A 10,084-nucleotide genomic window follows, 5' to 3' on the forward strand; every position below is an offset into this window, starting at 1 on the left:
AATTTATTTAATGAGGCCCTTTGACCCCACTTGACTCCAAGTGGAGTCGCCATTGCGCTCGAGCCTCACCCGATGGGGTTTTACCCCACGCGATGTCCGGTATGGATTCGTCGTGGAGGTTTGCTCTCAATGAAGGGTAGGACTGTAATGTTCGTCCCAGAAAATGATCAAATGGGTGGATTCAGGCATCGTATTCGGACCTCTTTTAGTAACACTTGACGGTCGTTCAATAAAAAATAACGTCTAGATCAGATCATCAATTGTAATCTATCGTTGAGAGAGATGTGAGAATATTCTAAAATGTTGAAATTAGCATACATTCATACATTCTTATATTATCATTCATTTATAGTTAAGAACTTGAGATTAATATGAACTTCTTGATCTTGTGATTTTCATTATTTTTGTGGAGTTTTTCAACATAAAGATCATAGTTATTCATTTCACGATCCTTGAGGAGTTGCCCATCATGAACAATCGATCCTTTAACACTTTCAAAAATCAATAATTCTATCATTTCGGTAATTAAATCTAAATCATTTTTTTTCAAAACTTAAATGTAAATAGACTAAAATGAAGGGATAACGATATATCTATCACATATTTTGTAATACTTATTACAATATACATTTATTTAATTATATAATATAAAATTTTGATGTAATTATAGTAAATTTATCAAAATTGTGGTTAGTATATTATGTCTATTTTCTGAGGTCCGGTTCGTTATATTGTTGTGTGCGACGAAGAGGACAACATGGCGAAACATGTAGCTGATCATCCTTGTCACGACGATGTCTAGTTAATCCATCATTTATCTGGCTGTGTCGAGAGTTTTTTTATACTCTCGGCTTGAAATTTCTCAATTGTCCTGCTAAGTATCGCCCAATTGAAAATTTGAAAGAGCTGGTGTCTTTCTATGGAAAGATTTTGAACGTTGCTCGCTCATCATCCGAGTTCAAGCAACTTAGGGTTGCGTATGTGTTCATCGAGTTGGGTAGTCCTTCCTTGAGTGGTAATTCGGCTAAAGAAGTTAAGAACACGCTGAATTTCGATTAGTTTTTAGTTTGGGTTTGTGAAGTTGTGGACGTGAGCTCAGTTGATTCGGTTATAAATGTTGTTTCTTTCTTGCTATATCCAACCGAACAATGCTCCTAGGTGATAAGCTTTTGGAAAGTGATTTTGTCGGTGTCCGTGATATCTCATTTGGTATTGGGTTTATCGGTTCTAAACATGGATATTCCTTGATCGGGTCTGAAGCTTATATAAATCGTATTGATGTGGTCAATAGAGTCTTAATATGTAACTACTCAGGTTTTCATCTCACTGTCGTACATGTTCCTTCGATCTCACCTCTCTCTAATGCTTCGAAATTTGGGGCCTGCAATAGACGGTTATGCTTCAATTGATTGCCTTGAATTTAAGAGTGATTTGGCTTGTGATCTTATCGAGAATCGTTATTTCTCTATTTCGAGTTATGGTAGTCATGATGCTACCAATTTGGAAAATAAAAATGCTCAAGATAGTCATGTTGTTTCCCATTGTTCGTCTAGTGCTTTAGCCTCTGAGCCCATGGGTTCACGACATTTTTGTAAGGATAGCTTAATGGGTGTTAATGGAATTAAATCTTGCATTGTTAATGAATCGGTCAACGTTTTGGATGTGAATGTTCTGCGTGTCGTTTCTAATATCATTGACATTTTTGGTGTGAATAAGGGCTTGTTGGAATTCGCCTCCGTTGCAAAACGGTTGGAGAGAAAAATAATAAGAAATCTATCTATATCGACTCGAGGACTGAGGTTTCTTCCATTCAATTCGACTCTCCGTTTGGTTTCTTTGATTAGATATTGGTGGTTTCGAGGGTGATAAAGTCGGAACTATTGTCATCAATTCATGTGATCCGCCCAAGCTTTCGTCTAAGACGGAATACCGCGTAAGAAAGAGGTTGTCTAAGCCGCATAATTGAAACAAATCAGCGGACTCGTGAATGACATTTGATCGTCTTTTGTTTGGTGTTATGGTTCCTCTCGATGTCTTGGCATGAAGATGATTATCTCTCTATCGTCTCGTTTAGCCCTCTTTATATTTATCCATGTCTTCTTTGTATGCGTTTTATTGTTATGTAGACTTCTTAGGTTAATTGTCTCCTTTTAGTTTTTCCATTGTGAGCTGGTGTTAGATTCTTGTGTTTTATTTTAGCTTAGAAGGTTTTGTGTTATTTATTGGTGCTTCATTTTTATGATGAAGTTTTTACTTTTAATTATATAGTTTTTAATTTTTTCGATAAAAGAAAACATTATCCAAGTCCCAGAATCACTGTATGTGTTGATTTTTTGTTGCATTCAAAATATATTTGTGAGTTATTTATTATGTTATCGGTTGAATGATTAATTTTAAGTAAAAGAAGTTATTATAAAGAGTAATTAGTAAATTTGTTTATATATTAAATGTTACATTTTCAATTATGAAAAAAGTTTAATTGAAAATTAAGTGGTTATTTATTGTTATTTAAAGTAAAGTACAATATTTCTTAGACAAACTAAAATAATAAGATAGACAATTTTGTATTTTAAATATGAGTAAAATAAATTCGAGCCTCGCTTGAGAGTTCTGTTTGGATTTTGTTATTTCTTTTTCTCTTTTCGAGAAAAATATTTAGTCGTAAATTTTTTTATTTTTGCAAAAAAAAATAAAAAAAAATAAACAAAAAATAAATAAATAAGTTAAGATGAGATGAAATGAAATGAGATGGATAATATTAAATTGAAATTAAATATAGTGGCCTAGAGCCTGTAGGGAGACAGTTGGAATCTTTGGACTCTATGAGACTTACTGGCTGGTGTCACTTCAACCATCACTTGTTTATTGCAAAATTCTTTATTTTTCAAATATCTATTTGTGTCTACTATTTTTTTCCCGATCGACTTTTTGTGCATTATTGTTATTGATAAATGATAACTCAAGGGCAACAAGCGTGTGTGTATATATATATATATATATATATATATATATATATATATATATATATATATATATATATATATATAATATAATATAATATAATATAATAGCTATAATAAAGAAGCATCGCAAACTATTTTTTACTTCCTTTTTCTTCTTAAACTTTTTATATTAACAATTAACAATTATAATAATAATAATAATAATAATAATAATAATAATAATAATAATAATAATAATAATAATAATAATAATAATAATATAACTATGGTAAGATGTTTATTAGAATACCTCCACTAGTACCTCGTATATGATGGGAACCAGGATCGAACCCACATCATTATTTGTATGGAGCCCAATATTATGTTTCTTATGTCAATGAATTTTTTCTCTTCTTTCTAATTTTCTTCTTCCTTTTTCTTTTTAATCTAAACTTTTTTTCCATCATTCTACTAGTACTTCTTTCTCTTTTACCTTTTTTTACCTTAATTTTTTATTCTTCTTTTTCAACTTTTGTATTCCTCTTCTTTTCCATATCCTAAAACTTTATTTATTACACTATTAATTAGGTTAATATTTGTATCTATGCATACGTATCTAATACATGTATTCTATTAACTTTTAATTAAGTGTACTTTTACCATCTGATTATAATTAACTAAAAAAAGGATTGTTCTATTTCCAGTTTCACAAAGAAGCGTGACCTACGTCACCTCCTTGTCTTCAATACTGTGTCACTACGTAGTAGTTTTTTATAGTATTTATTTTTCTTGCGAATATATAGATAATTGATATATCTGGCACGCTTGCGTGGCAGCTTCTGAATGGTCATTGAGGAATTTGATAACAGATTGGGTCGGCATCTAATCATTTTTGTTATCCCGGGCCCATGGGCTACTCCAACTTTAAATGAGTTTAACACGATCGGCCTCTTCTTTAAGAATAAAATAACCACATATAACAACTCCCTACTTTTTTAATTCTATAAACAACATTCATCTTTATTATCTTTAATAATTCACCAAAATAAAAAATGTAACTGATGTACATTTTTTTAATTGCAACTAACCTTTCTTGTTAGTAAACGGTAATTTCAAAGGTAGATGAAACTGCCTCTTGACAAGCAAAGTACGATTCAATATGTTAACTTTTGGAGTTTTGGTAACTATTTAAAGTTGTTTGCATAATACGAAGGCTATAAGACTACTCCTATTGCATCATTAAAATCACCCGTGAAATGACATAGAATCCAATGTGTCACCCCTTTGACACCCCTTATACCCGAGCGTCAAAATTTAACGCTCCGGGGCGTTAATCACAAATCTAACTAGAAAAAAAAAAAAAAGTGCGTTAACTTTTCACTATTAATTTTTATACTTTATTTCATTAAGTAATACGGAGTATATTTTATACCCACCTAACAATATAATTACCATATCGCCCGCCACAAATTTAGTACTCAAACTTGACATTCCCCTTCATAAAACTTCACTTCTTGACCGTGCAACATCACCAAATAGTACATCACTTACCTTTGACGTCATAGTCACGGTTGGATACCGGCTAACTAGAAAGAAAAACTAGTAACAAAATGGCTAACTGATGTAGGCAAAAGAGAGAATATAGCATGTCAAATCATAAGTTAAAAGGTTAAAATTTTAGAGCATTGATCAACCATCAAGGTTCTATAATCTATCAACCTACTGACCCCAATACTTAAAGCGCAAAAGTTTAGCAAAACACTGCACACATTTAGTTCTCTTAATCCTCATTACCATCTTCTTCTTCATCTTCATCATCTGAGTCATCAGTGCCAATGTCCTGCTAAAATAACTTAATTAGATCGATAACAAAACTTAAAAAAGTGATAACACGCATTTATTGTAGACCCTATTGTGGTTACCTCTTCGTCTTCAGTATCCTCGTCGTCAAAGTCTTCTTCATCAGCATCCTTTAGTATACAACAAAAAATATTTGCAACAGTTAGTAGGAAGATAAAACATTGAAAATTCGACATATGATTGGTGAACTTAAAAAGAAAAGAGAAAAGATTACATTGTTGAAGTACGAAAGAGGATCAACCCATAAATCCTCTCTAATTATTTCAGCAAACTGCAAATACATAATTATAAAGACATTAGAAAAGATGATGAAGAAGAAAGATTTGATTAATGCATTTGTAAGAGTAAAAATGGAGATTGTTATCGTACTTCATCTTGAACTTCATCCATGTCTCCTTTACGTTGGGTTTGACTGAACCAGCTAAAGAAGCTGCATAATATAAAGTAGGGAAGAAGAACCTAATGAGCAGGCAGCTAATAACCTCAAGAAAAACAAAGCAATCCTCATTTTTAAATCAAGCATGCATGAATGTTAGTCGATTCATACAAAAACGGTTATAAAGGTATCGAAACAGTTGAAAATGGCATATAGTGATTCAAATGATACTCATATCCCAGTCTCCCAGGTCATTTAATTTCATTGTTGTAAAAGTCGGTTAAGTAGACAAATGCGTCGGTTTGGGGAATAGTCGAGTAGCCCGTCCAGTTCCGCCCAAAAACGCCTAAAAAGTCCGTCAACGCTAAAAAGTCGGGTAACTGTCGGTCAAAGTTGAAGTTAGTCATGCTGAGTCGGTCAAAGTTAGATCAAAATTTTTATATTTTTTAAAATTAGATTTTGTGCCCTGTATATGTTTGAAATATTTATGTTTTATGTTCGATAAATTTATGTGTAATATATTTATGTTTGATTTATTTATTACGAAAAGTCAACGTTGGTCAACGCGCGACTCGTCCCCAAATCAAACGCCTGGTCCCGATTTGTTCCCAACTCGCGACTATTACAACCTTGATTAATTAAGAAGAAAAAAAAGAATCATAGTATTTTGGATTAAGGCTATAATAACCCGACATAGATAAGTTAAGCCAATACATTCAAATCATACATATAAAGCGACTTGTTTTGACCCTTTTACCAATCCTACCATCCAGGCCTAATTTACCACCTTTAGTCCACCAACATAAACAAGTTATTCATTCAGATATAATAATCACAAAGAACATGATCAAGAAACATAGAGAAAACAACTCATCATTTAACATTTAGAAAAAAAGAAGAAAAAAAACTGAAAAGGTAAATAAAGATTAATAACCTGTCGAACTTGAGGGGGCGCTTTTTTCCATTCTTCTCATGTTCAACTCCATTTGTGGGTCCCTTCAATAAAAACACACAACACCCCACAATCAGATTACAGTAAAAAGACGTATCGGTAAACATACGAGTAACATTAACAAAATGTTACCATTCCCTCTTTCCATTTAATTGAAGTCGCGGTAACTTTTGTTGGTCCCTCATCAAGAAAAGTGACGCTTTTTGTGAGCTTCTCATTCTCAAAAAAAGCGTTAGGACTGAACATCTGAAATAAGCGGAATTGTATAAGTTTTGTTCATCGTCATACAATTTATCAACATACAAAAAGATTAGAAAATATACAGTCACTCCTTAAAGGCGCGTATATAAATGCAAGAAACATAATTCAATCATGCTGTAGTCTCGTTAAGAAGCCTTCAAAAGAAAAATACTACTTACAAATGTTATCGAATAACCCGACTTCATATCTGTAGCATCTTCAACTTCAAGAGAGGTAAGGTGCTTGAATATCTAAGAATAAAGATGATGTCACTACGCAGATTTTACTAAAAAACTTTTTTCACAGATAGAATAAAAAATATATATAACCTTTTGGTCGTTTTCATTCAAAAGTCTAGCGAGTACAGGGTGGCTCAAGAACTGCATAAAAAAAGATATGATAGAACGATGACAAAAAATAAAGCCAAATCACAAACTTCAAAAGTCAACTTACAGCAGTCAACCAAAAGTCAGGAATCGATTTGATGATTTCATTCCGCTTATCGTACACAGGTTTCCTAATCTTGAGATACTTCTGCTCAATTTCCAATATTTTGTCACTTACCTCTTCATCAATCTGTAACCAAAAAGAAGATATAAAACTTATGCGACGTTTGATTATGCATTATGAACGTGCTCATGTGAACCGTCAATTTGCCAGTTTGTTTTTAAATATGGCTCTACGGCTTCAACGTGTAACTATCATATAGGGGTAAGGCAAATTCTGATTATTTAAGGAACTAAAATTTTATATGTAAAAAAAAAAAAAAAAAGGGTAAAAACAAAGACGTTTTAGGAAATGGAGTACGTATCTCTCGTATAAAGAAAGATTACGGATAAAGGTAAGTATGGGTTACCTTTAAGTATTCATTTTTCAATGTGGTACAAATGTGATTATTGAAAACTAATTGAATAAATTAGTTCCAAAATATAAATATTGTAAGGAACCAAACTAAAAGCATAGCTAAAATGCATAATTATAACCATCCAGGCATAGCCTGGGTGACCACCAGGACTTCCAATGAAGCAAGAGGTCACGGGTTCGATTCCCTTCAAGGCAAAATACCTTGGGACGAGCTCCATTTAGTGACTGATTGACTAGAGGATGCTTTGCCTGGTAGCGGTGGAGGCCTGGCTTTCCGTTTACCCGGGGTTTACCAACTAGAGGGGAGCCATTATGGCTCGTCGCTAGGGGGGTTCCTCGTAAAAAAAAAAAAAAAAAAAAAAAAAACGCATAATTATTCCATAATAACTTATCGAATCAAAACGAAGCACACAGAATGACTGATTTTCCGATTAACTAAAATGACCTAGATTAACATTAATGATCTACTTAAACCTCTAGTTTTGTACAGTAAATACAATAATCCAACACACAACAAACGGTACATTAATCGGAATAAACAATATACTCTGTTTAAAGCATGCATCATTATATTACCACTACTTAACTAGTTAAAAAACCTACAAACAAACAGAGGTCATAAAATATCTATCCTAAGGAAGCATTTATCAATACCTGTCAATAAGGCAGTTAATTAACTGTAAAAATATTTTTTTTTTTCTTTTTTTTTACATAAATCTCAAGCAATCAGAGCCTTTTTACTGTTTCTAAATTATCAAAACTCCAAAATTATAATCAAATTTAATACTAAAAAAACGAAATAACAAACAAATGTGCATTACTAAACATAATTCTCAAACCAAAAGGGGCAAGCAATAACGAAATTTTACTGAATTGGGTCAAATAAAATTAGTGAGTTTGATTAAAAAAGTATACCTTTTCAAGCTCATCTTGAATTTCTTGCAATTTTTCAATTGATTGAACAAGCTCAACATCAAGTTGTGCATCAACTTCTGTTTTCTCGCCAATTTTGGCTTTTTTACCCTTGTCAGCCATCATGTTAAAAAACCCTAAATTTGGTGGGATATAGTAAGCACGATTTATGAAGAGGGATTAAAGGTTTGGTTTGGTGCTGTTTAGGGTTTTAAGTAGGGACAAAAGGATTAGGGTTTTTGGGACTTGAATATATTACCGCTGGCTACGATTGTTGCCCAAACACATGATCCTGACCGTTGTATTTTGTTTTTAATATTTATATTTATTTATTTAAAATTTATAATCATATCATATTTATATTTATTTATTATTGTGATTTATTTTATCTTCTTGTTTTTAGGGGTGTGCACCATTTGGTTTAAAACCATTTAAACCGAATATCGAATCGAAACCAAATCGAAAAAAACCAAACCGAATTTGAAAAATGGTTTTGGAACGAGAAAAACCGGAACCGAATTTTAATTCGGTTTTTCGGTTTGGTTTGCGGTTTTGAAATTTTTTAATTTGGTTAACCGAAAACCGAATATAAAACCGAATTCAATTTATACAATATTAAATAAATATTTTAAGTTATTTATATTATTGTATACATGTACGAGAAACGATTTTGGATAGATATTTTAACTCTTCAAGTCAAATTCGATTTACTTGGATTGAAATCCTATTTTAATCTTTAATTTCATAATTTTCCTTTTAACTCCACATTTTTGAAACTGTAATCATATCAAGCCGATTTGCTATTCAGTTCAATTTATATGTGTGTGCACGTTGAATCAATCAAATTTATATACACTGCTTTACAACAGTTTATTATTAGAAAGTATACACTATGATTAAAACAGAGAAAGTTTTAATTTTGTTATTGGTATTGGTTTTGTTTATTTTTTGATATAAAATGTATTGTATTAAGATATTATATAAGCTTATTTTATTTTATAAAATACGCATATATGTTCGATTATATATATTATTTTAGTATGATACTTACAAAGTTAATAATATAATGTTTATTTACATCTTGAGAAAAAAGTAAAAGAAAAATCGATGTGGAAGTTAATTTGGTTTTAACCGAAACCGAACCGAATTCAAATTTGGTTTTCGGTTCGGTTTTGGTTTTGGTTTTGATATTTGAATTTGGTTTCGGTTTGGTTTTTGGTTTTAATTTTTAGAATTTCAAAACCGAAAAAACCGAACTGAATAAACCGAAAAACCGAAAAACCGAAAACCGAACCGATGAACACCCCTACTTGTTTTTATCTGAATTACATACTCCAGTACGGGATCATCCAGAGGACTTAACCGCCGATGTATTCATCTCACACACTTGCATAACCCGCCCCCAACTGCTGCCTAGGAAGAAACTCGGCCCAATCCAAGGGCATGGGCGGAAAAATCCCCCTACACCCCACTCCCCCGCAACACGATGTGCGAAATTCACCTTTGGGTGGAATTCAATGGTAAAGGGACAATCTTGTATGCAATGTTGCATCTCACGGGAATCGTACTCCTAACCTCTCGCTAAGAGAGACAGACCACTACTACATGAGCTACAACATAAAGTTGCATATTGCATATATTAGTTTTTCATACTTTTTTATGTGAAGGTTTAGTAGCAGAGGTAAAAGGTTTCAATTGTGTAAACGTTTTGTAAGGTAAGTTATCGGCATTATTCAGAGGGGTATTAACCACTTTCGCGATCATTTGTCACGCATGCACGCAATTTCGGAAGGAAACTTGAATTTCATTGGAGGAACCCGATCCTTAAATCAACGTCAGGGGCAGGTGAACCGGGTTCGAATCCTAAATGAATTCGGGAGAAACCCTCCTTGAGAGCAATATGAAGCTCCGGATTTCAGACAGATTAATTAAGTGGAT

General features: G+C 32.5%; 1 protein-coding gene across 2 annotated transcripts; it reads right to left on the minus strand.

The window, feature by feature from the left end:
• Positions 1–4,522: 4,522 nt before the first annotated feature.
• LOC139857684 (NAP1-related protein 2-like) lies at positions 4,523–8,352 on the minus strand. 2 transcript variants are annotated; one of them, XM_071846508.1, is made up of 10 exons: positions 8,150–8,352; positions 6,824–6,946; positions 6,700–6,750; positions 6,550–6,621; positions 6,263–6,376; positions 6,113–6,174; positions 5,172–5,232; positions 5,017–5,073; positions 4,865–4,912; positions 4,523–4,782 (listed from the first exon to the last, which is right to left on the minus strand). In XM_071846508.1, exons 1-10 carry the CDS (start codon positions 8,270–8,272, stop codon positions 4,723–4,725), a joined length of 771 nt encoding a protein of 256 aa, XP_071702609.1. In that variant the 5' UTR covers positions 8,273–8,352; the 3' UTR covers positions 4,523–4,722. The 2 variants fall into 2 exon arrangements, with proteins under 2 accessions (XP_071702609.1, XP_071702608.1); XM_071846507.1 differs by having other exon boundaries at positions 4,523–4,785.
• Positions 8,353–10,084: the final 1,732 nt, after the last annotated feature.

The sequence above is a fragment of the Rutidosis leptorrhynchoides genome, chromosome 7 (genome assembly GCF_046630445.1).
Source record: "Rutidosis leptorrhynchoides isolate AG116_Rl617_1_P2 chromosome 7, CSIRO_AGI_Rlap_v1, whole genome shotgun sequence".
NCBI classification, from domain to species: domain Eukaryota; kingdom Viridiplantae; phylum Streptophyta; class Magnoliopsida; order Asterales; family Asteraceae; genus Rutidosis; species Rutidosis leptorrhynchoides.